The 21,738-nt window shown below is 39.4% G+C and overlaps 1 protein-coding gene across 1 annotated transcript in view; it reads left to right on the forward strand.

Moving 5' to 3' along the window:
• The window catches only part of CFTR (CF transmembrane conductance regulator), a 196,137-nt gene extending 175,115 nt beyond the window's left edge, over positions 1–21,022 (forward strand). The window contains exons 24-27 of the mRNA XM_060020786.1: positions 5,404–5,493; positions 17,237–17,409; positions 18,049–18,154; positions 19,311–21,022. Coding sequence (XP_059876769.1) covers positions 5,404–5,493; positions 17,237–17,409; positions 18,049–18,154; positions 19,311–19,511 — 570 coding nt within the window. The 3' untranslated portion in view covers positions 19,512–21,022. The remainder of the gene's footprint in view (positions 1–5,403; positions 5,494–17,236; positions 17,410–18,048; positions 18,155–19,310) is intronic.
• Positions 21,023–21,738: the final 716 nt, after the last annotated feature.

Raw genomic sequence — 21,738 nt, forward strand, 5'->3', positions numbered from 1 at the left:
TTAAAGGGTCATAAAATGTGTAGGTTTTAGAAGGGTTGGGGGCAGGGAGCTGTGGAGAGCATATTCTAGGATCCTAGACATGGATATTGTAAACAGCTACAGAGGTGGAGCTAGAAAGAGCTGTGGGGGCAAAATGGGCAGAGGAGGCCACCTGTTAGGGAGCATTAGGAGGAAGAGGGAAAGACTTCACTAGTACTGAAGTGGTCGAGGAGTGGGTTGAGTCTTCTTGAGCTGGAAGGAGGGTAGGAAAAGAGCAGCCAAAGGGTATGCTGCGGCTGGCTGTATGTGGACAGAGGACTTCAGCAGGCAGGATGGGAAGCAGGGAGATGGGCTCAGAAACTCTCTAGCTGTGATGTGGTGAGAGCCTGGACTAAAGTGAAGAGGGCAGTGGGCATTGGGCGTGGAGTGCCGAATTCAAGGGAGAAACGAAAAATAACTAGTATGGACATTAGTGCAACACAATTGTACTATTTCTGAGCCTAACCATTTGAAATTTGTGATAATTTGGCCAGATCTGAAAATCATTTTTTAATGCTATTTCTGAGAAAGTGTGTATTAAAACGTAGTGTAAAAGGTCGTGAAACATTAAATGACTTTACAGAAACAAAAATCTGAACACGTTACATGCAGTCAATTTACCTACAAATAAATGATACGTACATCAAAATTTTAAAGTTATTCTCAAGTTGTTATAAGCTTAAACATTTTTGACTCATAAAATTCACCTTGTTTTTCTTCCTAGATGTTCCTAAAAGCAAAGCAGCATTTATTTTTAGACATTGTGTAATCCAACCTTAGGATCTCGTTTTGTTCATATTGATGAATTTTTATTGTACAAATTCAATGTATAATAAAGTTTTGCAAACATTGCCAAAAGGCAAGATCACAGACACTTTGTTGCTTATAAACATTTGGGCCACATTTTAATAAAACTATACACTGTATATGTATGTATATACATATTGTGTATATATATATATATTTTTTCCCACCCTTCTGAGCCAAAACAAAGCAACACTATATACTTAAGGATAAGGAGTCATTCCTCCCACTTATTTAATTTATACTACACTCAATAACCGCAGAAGACAAATGCTTTTTTGTTTTTCATCTGACCTCCAAGGCTAAAGCATAATGCTTGTTGCTGTGATGCGTGGCCAGCCCTGAACGCCCCACACAGGCTCAGCCATCGCCACTGACCTGAGCGGCTGAGGAGTCAGCTTCAGGGAAGAGATGAGTCAGGTGGCGAACAATGGTGCTCTCTTTGTTCTTCCTTGAGCCCCAAGAATTGTTTTTGTAGCATACATACGTGATGACATTACATAAATATCAAATATTTGCACATCCTAATTTTCCCACCGGTGAACAGTTTCTTGAAAGAGAGGTAGAAGATCATCGTGATATATAATTTCCAGCGTATTTTTTGCTGCACAATCAGACTGTGCCTCCTTGGCCAAACCATATAACTTCTTAGGACCCTGGCTGTTTCATCTGTACAGCGGCAAAAGGACATAGGTGACCTCCAAGGACCTCTCAGCTTTAGAGATGAGTTTGTAGAAACACTGTTTCCAAACAATGGGACACCCACTGGCACCCCTCAAAGCAAATGAGTGCCAGGTACTATTTGTCAGACAAGAATGGAATGTTTGATTAGTTGTATGAAACTGAATTTTAACTGAACCAGTTCCTTCACTTAATTTTTCTTTAAAGTTAAAATTAAAGTATTATTTTAATGCTAGACAATAAACTGTAAACAAAAGACCTACAGAATTTCTGAATGGTATCAAATCGACTGCATCTAAAATTTTTGGATGTCTAGTTTCAACAAAAACTTCCTTCCAGTGTAATTTTGAATATGTATCTACTTTAAATAAAATTAATATATAGTATATTGCCATACATTTATTACATATAAATTATCAGGCTACTGTGAAAAAAGTTAGGCATACCATTTCTCAAGCAATTACAAACATCAAGGTTTTAATGGGCTGTTAGTACTATTCATTTAAACACTCTGGGTTGTGGTAGCTATTCTTTCAAAAGGAAGAAAAATAGTATGTGCTGAACTGTGACTATGATGTTTCATAGTTTTACTTCTTATGTTCACATCAGCCCATTTATTTATTCAGGCAGTGTTTACTGAGCATATACTATGTAAAGCCTGTGTGCTAATGACAGGGTACACAGCAAAGTTATGGTCTAGGAGAGGAGATAGACATTAAAAACAAAATGCTCATAAATGCATATGTAATTTTAATATTCACTATAAGCCGTATCCTACTGGACGACCTTATTCGGTGTTAAGAATCAAGAGAGATTCTCTGAGGAAGTGACATTGAACTTGAGACCTGAAGGATGTAGTTGGCCATAGGAAGAAGGTAGGGGATGAGATTCCCAGGCAGGGAGGATAGAATGTGTGAAGTGAACTGAGGAAGTAAAAGAAACCCAGGTGGCTGGAGGCTGGAGTGAAAAAGGGAGTGGAGTAGCCAGGGACACTAAATGAGACAGACGAAGTGCAAGAGGTTGCATCATGCAGGGTCTGTAGGCCATCTTAAGGGTTTTACATTTTACTCTGAATGTAATGGAAGGCCGCTGACAGTTTTTTAAAAGGTTAATGACATGATGCAACTTACACTTGTGGTGATTACTTTGGTTGCTAAATGAGAGTGGACTGGGAGGGAGGCAAGAGTGAAAGGAAGGAAACCAATTAGGAGGTTCTTACAGTGTTCAGAGAAAGATACTGGTGGCTTGAACTATGTGGTGGCCATAGAGATAGAGAAACAAATGGATTTGAGATACATTGGGGAAAACAGTCCACAGGACTGATGATTGGTTCCTTTTGGGAGGATCAGGAAGAAAGAAAAGTCATGGATGACTCCAAAGTTTGTGGATTGATAAAACGAAGGTGCCATCTATCAAAATGGGAAAGCCTGAAGTGAGAGAAGATTTGAGAAGAAAGGTAGCATCTCCTCATTTTACAATAACACTAAGGCTCAAAGAGATTGAGTTCCTGTTCACAGGTATACCTACCAGGCCAGAGATGCATTGCCACAGCATCTTAGGAAGGCATCTTGCCTTTATAACTTCTGTGTCTGCTTTGATGTTATGACACCTTTGGCCTCTACACAGTCCTCCAGAATAATGGCCTTTTCCATTTGGCCAAAGTAAAATTTCCTATTGTGCTCTTCCATTGGATGTGTTAAGTCTCTTTGAAAGTTACAAGGACACTGTAACCCATATAAAAACCTTCAAGTCAGGTCCTGAATAGGAACAGGAAGCTGAAATCTCCACTCCCAGTGCAGGAACTGAGCCTGTGACCAGAGGGATGGATAGCAGTGCTTGGATTATGACTATGCTGCTGAGCACTGATGGACTTTTTATGGACCCAATGGGCTGCACCTGCTCAACCTTTAATCTTTCTTGAGCTCCAGATAGGAATAAAAACTGGTCTGCCCAGGACTTGAGGCATTTTGCTATGGTTATGAGGAGCACAGGTTTGGAGACAAACACTGTTCGGTTTGAATTCCAGCTCCATAACTACTAGCTAAGTAACCCTGGGCAAGTCACTTAACTTCTCCCAGCTGTGATTTCTTCATGTACAATAAGATCTATTTCATTAGGCTGATATGAAGATAAAAAGATATAACACATGTAAAGAGCCTTGCCAGGCACACGGTAAGCCTGCCATAGACCGTAGCTCTGTGTTCTGGCCTCTGAGTTCCCAGTGGAGATAACTTCAGTGAAGTAATACATTGGCTTATACTTGGTAAACCCTCACAGTTGTTATTTCCTATGTTTCTCAATAATGCTAGAAGCTTTTATATAAAGAAACATAATATTAAAAGAAAACATGTGAAAAACAGTAAATGGCAAAATTCCATTGGCAAGCCTTTGAACTTTAGATACCAAATAAACCTAATTGCTTCAATAATACATTGACTGGCCTTCTCAGAACCACTTCTTATTTAATTCTCTTTAGTTTATCAGAATCTCCTGATAGCACACTTTGTCTGCTCTCTTTAGCTTATTTGGACATTACTTTCATTTACCTGGAAGCTTGGAGGAGGATGTACAAATATATCCATCATCTCTTATGAGTCATATATTTGTCTCTTATATTCACTTCTGTAAAGCAGTGGAAGCATCCCTTAGGAACGTGATTTGATGCAGATTAAGAAATACCAGCATAAGTCTTGTTGCCTTCTCCAGAGGGTTCCTGTGATATTTGGCCACAACTTTGTTCTTTAAGCCATAAATTATGCCCCGGGGACTGAGGTTTCTAATGTGACTGTCCTTGAACTTGGCTGCCATGGTGAGGATACTCTCCTTCTGCCTGAGAGGCACAGACACCATTCATCTGGGGCTGACTTACCTTGTGCAGTTCCTCACAGACCAGTTGGGCACTGAGCATTCTCTCTTAGCCTAAGGCAATTAATGAAAACTAAAGCTTCAAAGAATTTAGTTCTCAATTCTCCTGACTGGTTGTTATTAACCAAAGGCAAAAGAAAAATGGTAAAGAAAAAAATTTTCTGAATGTTACATCAAAAGTATTTTTCAGTTCACCCATGTGTACAGAGAGAGAGAGACCTAAATATTATCTTTATTGTTGCATCAGCATTTCCCAGTGAGACAGTGATTTTCTTTAAAAAAAATTTTTTATTCATATAGGCAGACCTAAGTAGACAGTGATGTAGCAAGTAGGGGGGATAGCTGTGCAATGCTCCTTACAGGAAATTTGATTGTCATTTTGCTACCTCAGCAGGATCCAGCTCATCTGCCTCCCTTCCCTTCTGTGTCATACATTCAGTTAAACAAATATTTGATTCTCATTCTTTCACTGATTTCTAAGTCGTGACACTTTCCTGTGTCTGTCTGGTTGTATAAGTAGAAGTGTGCCTTGGTTTATAGACCATATGAATATATGTGTTTGAGTGTCTGTAAATTCATAGAGTTTCAGAATCCCTGAGGAAGCTAGGATCATAAAAGAAATCCAGGGAAAAGATATGAACAAAATAGGAATTTCTTCTAACAAGTTAATTATAACTCATAAACTTATAATTTTTAACTTTAATTTTATATTTGTTCATAGTAAGGAATATTACTAGGAATAAAAAAAATTAATTTCCCACAAATTATAGTGATCTCAGTTTCTTTATTCTAAGGACATTGTGATTAGATGAGTGTTAACAAGGGGCTTCAAATGTAGCTGTAATATTTTATTTCTTAAAAATATACAAAGCAAATATGATAAAAATTTAAGAAAACTAGATGGTAAGTACATGGATGTTTATTGTGCTATTTCTTTAAATATTTTTTTCTGTTTGGAATATTTCACAATAAAATGAGGGAAATCTACAAAGTTTTTTAGGTTATTCATGCTTTCCTCTTTTTTTATTGATATAGAAAGTATTCATCTTTTATGGAACATTTAGAAAAAACCTGGATCCTTATGGGCAGTGGAGTGATCAAGAAATATGGAAAGTTGCTGATGAGGTAAGGCATGCTCACTGAAGTAATTCTGAAAAAGGTTGCTCATACACACGAGTGGTTATCACAGCTGAGATGATTTTATACACTTTTGTGCATGTATGTGCATGTGTGTGTGGATAACTTTAAAATGGAAAACTCTAATATACCTCGAGCACCAAGTTTTTTGGATTAGACCTAGCCCTTTCCTCAGTAGTAAGTTTCCAACTCTCAGGCCCCAGAGATAGTATACTCTGGCCTTCTTCCCAAATGCGCATCACTGAGACATGAACTAGGAGAGACCCAGACACCTACAGCACACCAGGATTATTCCCGATACAGAGGAGCATCTGTCCACACCATCTCATCTACTCCCTGTCTAGGTTCTGAAACTTTCCCAGCATAAGAAGGAGGCTTTGGTTTGCCATGATATACTTCTCTGGGAAGCATAGGTTTAGCACAAAGGTTAATGATCATCCTAGAACACCTGAAGATGGCTACAGTCTTCTCTGGAAGTCACCAGAAATCAACCGCCTTCAGAGGCTTTGGCTGTGAGCACCTCCAGCCAAAATACCACATGACGTAGATGTGGCAGACTCTATTCCTTGAGGTCATTAGGACACCATAGGAAATACATGGATTAAAATGGAATCTAAATTCCTAAATAATACCCTGTATTTACCCACCAGGTGGTTCAGGAAGTTAGGGCTGGGGGAGAGCTAGAGTGGGATTCTTGGTTCCCTTAACCGGCACCCTAGCTGTTAACTGATAATCCTTGAAATACAGGCGTTTTATTTAAGAAAAGGAGAACATAAATTGTTCTAGTTTACTAAACTTGAGGTTTATGTCCAAAGCTCTGGATGGTGGCAGACTACAATTATGGGGCCTAAGAACATTGAGATGCAAAGGTCTTCTCAGAGAACAGCTTTATTCCACTGTCTCTGACATATTTGGTCCTTGTTGTAAAGCCCAATTCGGTTTATCCCAAATGTTCTTTCCTTGGCTTCCTCCCTTCAGAGTAGATCTTGACAGAAGCTTTGAAATGCCTGTGAGTGTTAAACACTTACCCATTGAGTGTCTAACCTTAACATGCCCCTAATAAAATGCACTTAGATTAACCGTCTTCATTATCAAAGTTTCCTTATTACCGAACAAACAGGGGTTTTAAAGAAAACATTAACTAAATTGCAAGTGACACGTTTTAAGGTCTTTGATGTGACTTCAGAGAATGAACTATAGGAACACAGTGTGGTGGGAGAGAAACTTTGAAAGGAAGACATTAGACTTTATAAAATCTGCAAGTATTGCCAAGTCACAATAAAGTTTACAGGAAATCAGGATCATAAAAAAATCTAAAATTTTAGAAGACATGGTTAAGATTTTAAATGCCAATATGTGCAGAAATTTTACCTGTTTAGATTTTTATTTGATCAACTCATACTTAGGTGTATCTTTTTTTTTTAATTATTTATTTATTTATTTTTGGTTGTGTTGGCTCTTCGTTTCTGTGCGAGGGCTTTCTCTAGTTGTGGCAAGCGGGGACCACTCCATCGCGGTGCACGGGCCTCTCACTATCGCGGCCTCTCCTGTTGCGGAGCACAGGCTCCGGACGCGCAGGCTCAGCGGCCATGGCTCACGGGCCTAGTTGCTCTGCGACATGTGGGATCTTCCCAGACCAGGGCTCGAACCCGTGTCCCTTGCATTGGTAGGCAGATTCTCAACCACTGCGCCACCAGGGAAGCCCCCTAGGTATATCTTTTTTACTGATCCTTTTAAAAATAATTTGCTGTTCAAAAACAGAGATGGGCTGCTGTCCTCACAGTTATGCCATGTGTTTGAGTAACAGTGATACATTTTGTTGAGGAGGCCTTAGAATGGAGCACAGACAAAAAAGCAACATCCCAGAGAAGCAGAAAAGGCATTGATTTACAAGTTTTGGGGTCTGGACTTTAGTCCTATATGGTTGATCATATACTTTGCCCAAACAGGACCATTTGGGGAGGGGTCAGTTTCTCACCTGGACAGGATAATGGGACAAAAGGTGTAAACCAGGATTGGCCAGGGCAAACTGGGATTGAATTTCATTTCATCTAAGTCCTCTCTGTGACCTTGGTATGACTTGTTTCTCTAGAGGGAAATGAATTGAGTAACAGCAGAGAGCCAAACACTTGAATCTTATCCCAATTCTTTGTAATTCCCCTTTCCCTGAAACGGAAATCAAAAGTGTGCACGATGACAATGTCAGGCCAAGAAACACTCTATTCCTACCTTGGATTGGGCCCTGCACTCCAGTGTGAAACCTTATCTTTGCAGATCTGGGCTGAATTGTGTGAAGCCATGAGGAACATGATTAGTTACAAGCTCTAAGACTTGGAAACAAAACTGGCCAAAGCAGCTTCCTTACCCTTTGTGCCCTAGGCCCGTACCTTCATCTTGGCACTGTATGCCTTATAATTCTATGGATGAATTTAAAGCAAGTCCAAGGGAGGGAAAGAGTTTCTAAGACCCAGAACTACAGAGATCTAATTTTCCCCTTCACAAACAACTCAGGACCAGATAGCTCCTCCACAGGAGCACTGACTTTACCAGCTGTGTAGACCAAAGAGAATCTCAAAGGAGGCTGAATCTTAAGGAAACAAAAAGATGACCCTAACATTGTGGTCTAATAAATTGGTAGCATTGCTGTACATTTTCAGGCTAATATGTATAATGGGCCCAGCCTAAGGCCTGCCACATAATAGGTACTAAGTAAATGTTAGCTATTATAATCATGTTTTCATGAGGTCTTTACCTGGCCGTCTCTTAAATGTTGTTGCTTGTCAGAATCCTAATTGTTTTCTTACTTTACTTACTCTTCCTGGGAAATATCATGCATCCTCTTAGCTCTAACTAATACTTCTGTGCTGATGACTCCCAAATCCACCTGTCCCCAGAGCTCCCGACCTGACATCTCAGCATGGACAGGCATCTTATGTCCATAAGTGAGTCTCTTAGCTGCCCCACCCACACAAGTGTCCTGCGTTTCCAATTCCAGTGGATGGCATCACCAGCTTCTCGTTGCCCAAAGCCAAGACCTGGGTCTCATCCTTGACTCCCAGTTTCTCCACCTGTCTTCACATACCAAGCCCTGTCAAGACTGTCTCCTGCAAAAATCTAGGATATACTCACTTTTCTCCATCCCCATCTCACACCACTACTAATTCTCATGTGGATTTTAGAAACAGGCTCCTGTCCGGTGTCTCTCTTACTGGCTCCCTACAGTTCATTCTGTTCTTTGCAGCCTTGCATCTGAGCACTTGTTTCTCCCCTTCTAAGGCTCCTTATTGCCTGTTGGACAAAGTCCACACTGCTCAAGGTGGCTTGTAACGTCCTTCATGATTTCATCTTTGCCTGCCTCTCTAAACTCCCTCCCCACTGCCTCTGCTTGCCAGGATCCAGCTACACTGAATTCCTTTGTTTCCTCTAAGGCACCATGTGCTGTCTGTTCTCCAGAGGTTTTTTCACATGCTCTGTGCCTGGGGCACCCCCAGCCCTTCACTGCCTGATCCCCCTCACCATTCAGGCCTCTCCTTACACATCACTTCTTCCCAGAAACCTGCCCTGATGCTCCAGGTGTGAGAGAGGAGCCCCTCCTACGTGTATCCTGTACCTCCACCCCTTTCACAGCTTTCTTCGCACGGGAGAGAGATTTACCTCTTAACTTGTCCATGTCCACCACTGGCTTGTAAGTTCCTTGAGGGCAGAGATATTCACTGTGGTATTTCCTTGCATAGAGTAGTGTTGGGCATGTGCATGGTGTTCAATAAACATTGATTGGATGAATGAATGAATGGATGAATGATCTGATTCATTTATTTAAATGAATAAATAAATGGTTCATGTGTAATGTATCATGCAGGTAGCCTTGTGATTGACACACAACGGGTATCACCATTAGCAATGAGGACACTGAGCCCTGAGACATCGGAGGGACTTAGCTGAGCTGGGTGGTGGGCGCAGAAACTGCTGTCTCCCTTGATTTCTGGTTCACAGGCTCTTTCGCCACAGTGAGCTTTCCCAGTGGCATCCAGAATCTCAGGCTCCTTGACCACAGTCTGTGTTACCCTGTGTCATCCAAGCAGCACATCTGTTGGTTCTAGAATGGTTTAGAATGCTTTTAGAAGGAAAACTGTTCGGTAATTGTTTGCTTTTTGGATTACTTAGAAAATAGTTTCCTTCCTTACACATCGATAGTCAGGTAAGCTATTTTAGAGGGCAAACAAACTAACAGAAATAGTGGCCTTTTAAGGTGAAAATTTGCCCTGGAAAACCTGCAGAATAGCAAAAGGAGTGTCTAAAGGAGTTGACAGAGTCTATTTTTATAACTGCCCAGTCCAACCACAGTTCACTTTTCTGATTTTTTTTTTCATGTTTCCTTATCACAAGAGCAAACTCTTGCTCTATAATAACATTCCAGAGGGCAGCAATAGCAAAAGTCAACACTTTGAAGAAAATACCTGGTCCTTTACAGACTGTAATACATTTTTTAAGTTTCATATGTCACAAAACAAAATTTCTTCTTTGTAAATAGTAGTTTGGAAATACATATGATTTATTAGCTCAACTGCATAAATCTGGCAAATTCTTTCTTCCCAAAGTTCTTTATATCCACAAACTTTTGATGCTTTGATTAATTTGTAATGCTAAATTGGAACGAAAATACTTAGAAATGTTTAGATCCCAGTAATTAAAATTCACCTTAGTTTGGACAGAGCTAATCTAAAGTTTGTATTTTTTTTAATCTGTTGAAAAGTGGTTTGTGACAATAGTGTAAATAATATTATATTGGGAATATGTATGTATATGTGTGTATACATGTATATATTTATTTTTAAAGAATTCTGCTGTTAAAGATCACTAAATTAGATGATCTCTGTAGCAAGTTCCCTTTAAGTCTTTTTTCCCCCCCATAGCTCTTTTCTCTTTTAACAGTAATTTCCCACCTATTATTTTTCTCCCTGTCTGAGCCATGAGTTCCTTCAAGGCAGAGCCTTGTGTTATTCATCTTTGAATTCCCAGGTCTGCCATAGTGCCTAGAACTTAATAAACTCTCAGTAAGAGTCCATTAAGGAATACATGACTGAGCACCCAAACAATCACGAGGTTAATTTAAGCCATTCTTATCAGTACGTGGAGTTGGTAACAAGAACTTTATATCTTTTAAAAACCAATTACTAGTCTATCTTGCTTCCCATTTTCTCTCCAAAGCCTATCACAATATCTGGCAGAAAATAGGTAATTAATACATTTGTTAAATATTCACTGACTTCAAACTAGTAAACTTTTACTAACTTATGTTGACCTTTCTCTAGTGAATATGATTTTAAAAGATTTTTACTATACTTGATAGTGAGTAAAACAGTTGAGATAGGAATGTGGCAAAATGCACCCTAGATTGGCCTGTGTCTCTGTCACTCATTTTATACAGTTTTCTTCTCTAAATATTGACAGTGCTATATATTTAGGTACTTATTTACTTGTGTTAAGAAATAGTTTCATTTGGGTAAGAACCACACACTTTGCTCAGCTCTCTATCACAAGAAAGTACAAAGTATAACACACTAAAGTAGCTTTCCCCCTATGGGCTTAGGAAACTAGAGTATGATTGGTGTGAATCTAAAGGGAGACTACATGTTGCAATGTTCTTAACAAAGTCTCAACCTTGTTACTAAGCATGATGTAAATTACTAGTATTGTGACACTTTCTGCTAACTTGCTTTCCAAGATAACTTGTAAAGGGAAAGTCTTACAAGTCATACTGTCATACCAGGGAAACGTTTCAGTGGCCAGGCCCATGTCTTGGGATTTCCCAGGCTCTAACAATACTAATAGTCAGGGTTGATTAGGTGCTTACCACAAGCTACACTCTGTGGCAAGCTCTTTCCACAAATTATCCCATTTAGTCCCCATTACAAGCCTTTGAAGTCTATCCTAGTATTTTCTCCATTTTTTTCCAGTGAGCTAAGTGAGACTTCCAGTAACACATCTGACAGCGTCAGCCAGCGAGTGGTGGAGTGCAGACTTAAAGCCACTTCTGTGTGACTTCATAGCTCCAGTCTTTCATCAGCACTTTTCTTGATGCTTAATTTGACTTAAGAAAAATTCTCAAGTATTTCTGATTGATCTGAAAGGAAATGCTGACCTATCAGTGTTAAAGAACTTCTTATTTGATAATTTGTTTTTAAGGAGTTTTATAGAGTCTTAAAGATGAGAAAGTGGAGGCACACCGACAGGTGAAGTGACTGGTTTTAGATCACACTCCATATTGGGGGAGCTAAAACCAGCACTCATTCATTTACCATTTGTCATTCTTCCTTAAATCGGATTGATTTGTCATTCATCAAAACTGTGTTTGTTTTGTTTGGCCAGCATTCCAGGGGCTCAGTACACATTTGTTGAACAAATGAATGGGTGTGTTGAGGCTGACAATGTGTCTGACATTGGTAGTGAGCTAAAGAGCACATGTCTTTACCCTCAGGAAGCCAACAGTCTAACAGGGGAACTTGCACCCATACTTCTGTGACTATGTGCCTGACTGCCCTAGAGGATGATCAGGAGTATTTGGAATGGTGCTCCCGGCTAAGCAATGGCACAAACCTGAGAAGGTCAAGGTGTATGGGGAACTACAAGCTGAGTGTTTAGTGCTGCTGGAAGTAAAAGTGAAGGGGGCTCAATTCTGGATGCCTTATCTGCCATCTGAGAGAGTTCAGTTATTCTGTCAGCAGGAGAGCCACCATAGTATTTAAAACAGAGAAATGATGGGGTCAAACCTATATTTTAGAAGGATCCCTGTGGGGTTGTTGGGTGACAATCAACTTGAGATTACAGTATGAAGCTTAAGAGACAATAATGGCCTGGCCTAGGGTTGTTGTAATAGGGCTGGCAAGGAGATGGAAGATTAAGAAGTATTTGGAAGAGGTCCAGGGTTGGATATAAAGATGAAAAATCATTCGCTTATCGGTGGTAGTTGATACTCTGAGCATGAATGAGATCTCAGAAGGAGCATTTGGAGAGTTGGCAATGAGGAAAACTAATATTCAAGGGACAGGAAGAGGGAGAATTACCTACATGTGATAATAAGAAGAAATGTCCATAGAGGGTGTGGTTTCTCATAAGGCAAGGAATAGATGTTTGAAGAAGGGAAAAAATGTTCTATGGTCTCAGGCAGTAGAGACAACAGATACACACTCATTATTTAAGATTTCTAGATGAGAAAAGGGGGAGACATTAAATAATAGCTAGGGCTTCCCTGGTGGCACAGTGGTTAAGAATCGGTGTGCCAATGCAGGGGACATGGGTTTGAGCCCTGGTCCGGGAAGATCCCACACACTGTGGAGCAGCTAAGCCCATGAGCCACAACTATGGAGCCTGCATGCCACAACTACTGAAGCCAGCGCATCTAGAGCCTGTGCTCCACAACAAGAGAAGCCACCGCAATGAGAAGCCTGTGCACTGAAATAAAGAGTAGCCCCCACTGGCTGCGACTAGAAAAAGCCCGTGCGCAGAAGTAATGAAATTGAAACTGTAATTTAAAATCTTCCAACAAACAAAAGTCCAGGACCAGATGGCTTCACAAGTGAATTCTACGAAACATTTAGAAAAGAGCTAACACTGATCCTTCTCAAACTCTTGCAAAAAATTGCAGAGGGAGGAACACTCCCAAATTCATTCTGTGAAACCACCATCACCCTGATACCAAAACCAGAAAAAGATATCACAAAAAAAGAAAATTATGGACCAGTATCACTGATGAACATAGATGCAAAAATCCTGAACAAAATACTAGCAAACAGAATCCAACAATATATTAAAACGATCATACACCATGACCAAGTGGGATTTATCCCAGGGATGCAAGGATTCTTCAATATATGCAAATCAATCAATGTGATACACCGTATTAATGAATTAAGGAATAAAAACCGTATGATCATCTCAATAGATGCAGAAAAAGCTTTTGACAAAATTCGACACCCATTTACGATAAAAACTCTCCAGAAAATGGGCATAGAGGGAACCTACCTCAACATAATAAAGGCCATATATGACAGACCCACAGCAAACATACTCAATGGTGAAAAGCTGAAAGCCTTTACTCTAACATCGGGAACAAGACAAGGATGTCCACTCTCACCATTCTTATTCAACATAGTTTTGGAAGTCCTGGCCACGGCAATCAGAGAAGAAAAAGAAATAAAAGGAATACAAATTGGGAAAGAAGAAGTAAAGCTGTCACTGTTTGCAGATGACATGATACTATACATAGAAAATCCTAAAGATGCCACCAGAAAACTACTAGAACTAATCAATGAATTTGGCAAGGTTGCAGGATACAAAATTAATGCACAGAAATCTCTGGCATTCCTATACACTAACAATGAAAAATCAAAATGAAGAATTAAGGAAACAATCCCATTTACCATCACAGCAAAAATAATAAAATACCCAGGAATAAACCTGCCTAAGGAGGTGAAAGACTTGTACTCAGAAAACTATTAAACACTGATGAAAGAAATCAAAGATGACATAAACAGATGGAGAAATATACCATGTTCTTGGATTGGAAGAATCAGTATTGTGAAGATGACTATACTACCCAAAGCAATCTACAGATTCAATGCAATCCCTATCAAACTACCAATGTCATTCTTCACAGAGTTAGAACAAAAAATTTTACAGTTCGTATGGAAATACAAAAGACCCCGAATAGCCAAAGAAATCTTGAGAAAGAAAAACGGAGCTAGAGGAATCAGGCTCCCTGATGTCAAACTATACTACAAAGCTACAGTAATCAAGACAGTATGGTACTGGCACAAGAACAGAAATATAGATCAATGGTACAGGATAGAAAACCCAGAGATAAACCCACACATATATGGTCACCTAATTTACGACAAAGGAGGCAAGAACATAAAATGGAGAAAAGGCAGCCTTTTCAATAAGTGGTGCTGCAAAAACTGGGCAGCTACATGTAAAAGAATGAAATTAGAACACTCCCTAACACCATACACAAAAATAAACTCCAAATGGATTAAAGACCTAAATGTAAGACCAGACACTATAAAACTCTTAAAGGAAAACATAGGAAAAACACTCTTTGATGTAAACCACAGCAAGATCTTTTTTGACCCACCTCCTAGAGTAATGAAAATAAAAACAAAAATAAACCAATGGGACCTAATTAAACTTAAAAGCTTTTGCACAGCAAAGGAAACCATAAACAAGACAAAAAGACAACCCTCAGAATGGGAGAATATATTTGCAAATGAAGCAATGGACAAAGGATTAATCTCCAAAATATACAAACAGCTCATGGAGCTCAATATCAAAAAGACAAACAATGCAATTACAAAATGGGCAGAAGACCTAAATAGACATTTCACCAAAGAAGACATACAGATGGCCAAGAGGCACATGAAAGGATGCTCAACATCACTAATTATTAGAGAAATGCAAATCAAAACTACAATGAGGTATCACCTCACACCAGTCAGAGTGGCCATCATCAAAAAATCTACAAACAGTAAGTGCTGGAGAGGGTGTGGAGAAAAGGGAACCCTCTTACGCTGTTGGTGGGAATGTAAATTGATACAGCCACTATGGAGAACAGTATAGAGTTTCCTTAAAAAACTACAAATAGAACTACCATACAACCCAGCAATCCCACTACTGGGCATATACCCTGAGAAAACCATAATTCAAAAAGCAACATATACCACAATATTCATTGCAGCTCTATTTGCAATAGCCAGGACATGGAAGCAACCTAAGTGTCCATTGACAGATGAGTGGATAAAGACGTGGCACATATATACAATGGAATATTACTCAGCCATAAAAAGAAACGAAATTGAGTTATTTGTAGTTAGGTGGATGAGTCTGAACCTAGTTTGTCATACAGAGTGAAATAAGTCAGAAAGAGAAAATACTGTATGCAAACGCATATATATGGACTCTAAAAAAAAAATGGTACTGACAAACCTAGTGGCAGGGCAGGAATAAAGACATAAACATAGAGAATGGACTTGAGGACACGGGAGGGGAGGGGAAGCTGGGCAAAGTGAGAGTAGCATCGACATATATACACTACCAAATTTAAAATGGTTAGCTAGTGGGAAGCTGCTGCATAGCACAGGGAGATCAGCTCAGTGCTTTGCGATGACCTAGAGAGGTGGGATAGGGAGGGTGGGAGGGAGGCTCAAGAGGGAGGGGATATGGGGACATATATATACATATGGCTGATTCACTTTGTTGTACAACAGAAACTAACACAGTATTGTGAAGAAATTATACTCCAGTAAAGATCTGTTAAATAAATAAATAATAGCTAAAGGAGAATCTGGAGGCAAATGAGGGGGTTTTGTTTCAAGAGGGGAGAGATGTAGCAGGTTCACAGGCTGAAGCCAATAAAAAGCGAAAGTTGAAGAGAGAAAGAACACAAGTCCTCCAGTTCCTCACCCAAGAGCCCTTATTCACATTCTCAGCTGGTTAGATCCAAAATTAGTTTTATGTTTGAGTCTTCCAGGATACATGAGAATAGTCCCCCTTGTCTAATTAATATGTTTACTTTCCCTACCATCTCAGAAACTCTTTTCAAACATTAATGAATTCACACAAAGTGAGGTTGTTTTAATGAGAAATCCACTCAAGGAAAGGAATATTGGCTGCAATACATATCCTGGGCACAGTTAATATTTACTGAACAAACACAGTGATGTGAGCCATCTCCAGATCCATCACTGAACTCGTGAGAGTCTGTCTTAAGGCCACTATCTTATTCTGCCTGTATTACAGGTAGGTGGGAACACATCTTACCTCCCAATACTAAATCCCAGACTTCCCAAGGGCAGGATATAATCATATGTGTATCTCTTTAGGTCTCAAACACTCAGCAACACTTGGCAAAAATACATATGTCAATGCACATTTATTTGAATAAGTGATATGAGGCAAGGTTACATTTTTTATCTTATTTCGAAAGAATGGGTTTCTCTATCTCATTTGCTTTTTCAACCTATTTATTTTTCCTATCTAGCTTAAAAAAATAAGCCGTTGACCCTAACACAACTCTCATATTCCACCCGAATATTTAAGCACCTTTAAATCTCCAGTAATACACCACTATTTTAACTCCAGTTATTTTTACTTCATAGTTCCGTGAGTTTCTTAAAGTCAGTTTTTATGAATTAAAGAGATGAGTAGTACATTGCCATATGTGGTTTTAAATGGCTCCTCAGTTGATTTTTATTGCTGCCTTTCATGCTCTGTTATTACAGAGTAGAGAATGGAAGGTAACATAAAAGAATCTGTCATGATACAGTAAGTAACTGCATTCTATACATATTATCTTTTCTAGCATGTATTAAATTGTGTTATAATTATCTGTGTATGTCTTTATAAACCCTGAGCTTTGCAGGGCCCACGGACCATTTATCCTCTCTTTAATCCCTATTGGAGGACCTGGCATAGAATAGGCATTCCCTGAAAACCTCATGAAAGGAAAAGTACAGAGCTGAAACTGTCTGTAGACTGACGCTTTAGAGCTGCCAAGATTATACATAGTCTTTTGTTCAGTTAAAGCCAAATAGCAGGAATGGTGGGGGGTTGTTATGAAATTTAAACTTTTAGAACTCCTGTCTTTTCAGATTATCAGCCTCTTAAGTGTTTTTAACCCTGTAGTATGTGAACTACCCCTCCTAAGCCCAGTGTTTTTCCTCTTTCTTTTCTGCAGGTTGGACTCAGATCTGTGATAGAGCAGTTTCCTGGGAAGCTTGATTTTGTCCTTATGGATGGGGGTTGTGTCCTAAGCCATGGCCACAAGCAGCTGATGTGCTTGGCCAGATCCGTTCTCAGTAAAGCAAAGATCTTGCTGCTTGATGAACCCAGTGCTCATTTGGATCCAATGTGAGTTTCAGAATTCCTGCTATTTAATAACACAGGGGGAAAGGAATCATTGAGACATACTTCATATTGACACAAATTTCCATCAGGCTGTCATGTCTGCAAGCAGGAGACTACCTTCTAGATATGAAATAATTGCCCAGTGGAAAAGTTACTATTTGACATGCGCACAAGTGCTTATTTCCTAGTATAAGAGCTATGTGTTCTCTTCTAAGTGTAATTTTGCAATTTCATACAAACTCTTCCCCCTTATTGACGTGTGATAAAATATTTAGTTACATAGGCATACTTGGGTCCTTATGGTCTTCCTTACTATCCCATTTATAACATAGGAAATATTTATAGCATAAAATAAAGAACTACTATTGATGCTACATAATGAAAAATATACTTATTTGGGAAACTTTTTTCAAACTGTGAAATTTTTTCCCAAATATTTGTCCTATTTATTTATGAAAACTTAGAATCTGCCCTGTGGTTGGAAAGCTGATTGTGGCTGACTCTATTGCAACATTCTGTTAAAAGGATTCAAGGAAAGATAATTTAAGGAATTACATTGACAGAAGAATAGGTATGTTATCAAGGATAGAGACAGATTATTAACATTCTGTGATGTTATATGTGGTATTTTTTCTTTGCTAGAACATACCAGATCATTCGAAGAACCCTAAAACAAGCATTTGCTGATTGCACAGTAATCCTCTCTGAACACAGGATAGAGGCAATGTTGGAATGTCAGCGATTTTTGGTGAGTGTTTCTAATTTACCTAAGATCTCATCTCTCCTTTGATTCTTGATAACAATCTGATATGTGCTGGTTCCTGCAAGTCACAGCAATGTACAAGCTCACAGCTATCCAGCTTTACTCAAAATACCTGCCCAAGTGTCTCACTTTGTGCAACGAGTTGAGGTTGGAATTCAGCCAATCTAAAATAGCAGCTTATTACTAAATTACATTAATAAATTGGAACATCTATACTTTTTGCTTCTTTTATTTGGGGATCAGTCATGAAAAAGACTAGGTCCTGATGCTTTCAGTAACTGAATCTCCCATGGATGGGGTCCAGAACAGGCCTGGATTGTCTTGCAACCTGATGTATGGTTTTAACGCAGTAGTTGAAAGGTTTACTTCATTTTTCTAGCCATTATTTGGAACTCAGCTTAGTGCGTCTCCCAACCACCTTCTCATTTGTGGTTTCAAAACTGTCACCGATTCTTTCAAGTGATGTTTACAAATCCCTTTGGGTTTAGCCACAAGGAAATCCTGAGGATGATGTATCACATCATTTCTGTTAAGGCTTTTCAGGCTCCTGGAGGTAAATGCTTTTCTTACTGAAGGATTGTTATTACCATTATTATTACTAAGCTTCGAGTGATAAGTTAGGGGCCGACTCACAACCTCTTGCCCAGCTACGGTCAGGTTCAGCTTGAACGAGTGAAGGAGGCACAGTAACTCAGGCACATCCTGACCAATTTGAAATTGTTAAGCTTCAAATCCACTGTTGACGTGGTTCAACTCTTTATGGTGCTGTGGACTTAACACTCATTTGTAAGGTTAATACACAAGGGATCTAACATGAATAGTTCTTGTTTTCAAAGCCCCCTTAGTTCCTCTAAAGTTCTCTGAAGAAGCACATTGTTCAGTACTATATCAATTAAAAAAAAGCAATCTCCCAGCTTCTAAGTAAAAAATTACAGCTGATTTCACAAATGGTAGAAGCTCCATAAAGCACGAGGACTCAGCAGTGAAACAAGCTCTCCCTGACTGTTCAGACTGCAAGCCTCTGGACACTCGCTGTGTGTTCTTTCTGGCTCTCCTCATCCTCTGAGCCTGTGCCCTTCTTGCCTTGCTTTGGTCCGCCCTGCCTCTTTGTCCGAGTTGTCACTAACGGCCACTTCCCTAGGTCATAGAGGAGAATAGAGTGCGGCAGTACGACTCCATCCAGAGGATGCTGAGCGAGAAGAGTCTCTTCCGGCAGGCGATCAGCCCCACAGTCCGCTTGAAGCTCTTCCCCCACCGGAACTCGAGCAAGCAGACGTCTCGGTCCAAAATCGCTGCCCTGAAGGAGGAGACGGAAGAAGAGGTACAAGAAACAAGGCTTTAGAGAGCAGAACAAAGATTTGCCTGGGACATTCACGCGTGGAGTTGAAGAAAAGAAAAAAAAAGAGTTTCTGCCTCAGAAAACAAGGATGAATGATGTTTTTTTAAAAAAGGAAAACTTCGGGTAAGAGGAATTAAGGATGTTCCCGTGGATGAATGGCTTCCTGGCAATGGTCAAACCGTGTGACAGGTACTTCAAATCTTTGAAGGTTTACCACTTGGAATCGCAAGCCAGCTTTTCCTGAAAACTTTTCCTTTTGGTCGTCACTGGAAAGGTGGCTGTAAACGTCAGCCAGCTTAATTCTTCAACTTATTGTTTAGTGAAACTTACTCATTTATATTATTGAAGAAGAACTGTAATCATACTACTTAGAGATACAATTAAGTAATGATAACTGGAAACTTTAGTGGCTTATATATGTTTATATACCTTTTTCTCCACTTTCTCCACGATATTTAAAAACACAGCTATACTGTCTGTTAAGGATTCAGACTGCCCCGTTTCCAAGCAAGTAATGGAATGCTGTGAGAGTCACAAGACAGCCCATCAAAATATGCACTACACAACACCTAAGTATCAGTCAGGAGACAGAACTTCCCGATCTTGGAAATCAGGGTTAGTACCATTCAGCAATACCCAAATGCAAATAAATCAGAAAACATCCATTATCTGGGAAACGGGCTGTTACAGTCCCATGTAGGGAACCAAGATGTAGCTCCCTTGATTTGGAAGAGAAGATGTCTGCTTCCAGAAAGTAACAAGCTCATAAGACTTCTGAACTGAAGGATGGCTGGAAAAACGCTTTAATGCAAATTGGTGCAGGAGAACACTTCATCACCCAGAAGCTCCAGGTAGAGTGTGTAGGCAGGTACGCTGTGGGCGCTACAGGTAGATGTACGTGAAATTCAAAGATCTAGGTATAGAAAGGGTGATGTGGTGTGTTTTCAGGCTACCTATGTGTACTTCATACTGTATATACTGAGCAGGAGAGATAATGGACACACTGAAGTAGAGTCAATCATGAATTAGTTTTATATGCTTCTGTTTTATAATTTTGTGATGCAAATGAAATTTTCTCTAGGAAATATTTATTTTAATAATGTTTCAAACTCATATAAATGGTTGTATTTTAAGAATGATTATATTATGAATTATATTTGTATAAGAGATTTTTATATTTGAAATGTTGACTTTTATGGTACTAGCTATTTTTATGATATGTTAAAACTGGGAGGAGGGGAAAACTTGGGGGATATTAGCCAGTTTGAATTATGAATTATGAATTATGTTGGTGTGGAAAGAAACAGTAGGGCCCACACAGATATTGCATATACCTGTGTGATTCCTGGCCAGTACACTTGTTCCCTCTTAGATGCAGCTCTAAAGAAAATGGTACCACAAAATCTGACCACCCCTATCAAGGATACACTGCCTTCTCAACTCCAAAGTAACCCTTAAGATTGCATTCTATTTATTACTGTAGGAAAATATTGTGTGTCAATAAAATCCATATATTTGTGTGAAACTTAGGGGTTTTCAGATGTGTTCATTAATCGTGTCTCATTGATCTCTTACTTCAGTCTCTAAGGATCATGGTACACAAAACATGAATCATTCCTTTAGATATAGCTTCTTGAGAATCCTATGTGAATTAAGACACTCTAAAAATTATTTCTTTTTTTAAATTGTGGTAAAATATACATAACCTAAAATTTACTATTTTAACCATTTCTAAATGTACAATTCAGTGGCTTTAAGTACATTCACATTGTTGTACGATCATCATCACAATCCATCCACAGAAATTTTTTCATCTTGCAAAACTGAAACTCTGAAACCATTAACTAAAACTCCCTATTTATCCTTTCCCCCAGCTCCTGGCAACTACCATTCTATCTTCAGTCTCTATGAATTTAACTACTCTGCGTACCTCATGTGAGTGGAATCACATAGTATTTGTCCTTTTGTGACTGGCTTATTTCACTTAATAATGTCTTCAGGGTTCATCATATTATAGCATATGTCAGAATTTTCTTTTTTTTTTTTTTTTTTTTTTGCGGTACACGGGCCTCTCACTGTTGTGGCCTCTCCCGTTGCGGAGCACAGGCTCCGGACGCGCAGGCTCAGCGGCCATGGCTCACAGGCCTAGCCACTCCACGGCATGAGGGATCTTCCCGGACCGGGGAACGAACCTGCGTCACCTGCATCGGCAGGCGGACGCTCAACCACT

The sequence above is a fragment of the Delphinus delphis genome, chromosome 9 (assembly GCF_949987515.2).
Source record: "Delphinus delphis chromosome 9, mDelDel1.2, whole genome shotgun sequence".
Lineage (NCBI taxonomy): Eukaryota > Metazoa > Chordata > Mammalia > Artiodactyla > Delphinidae > Delphinus > Delphinus delphis.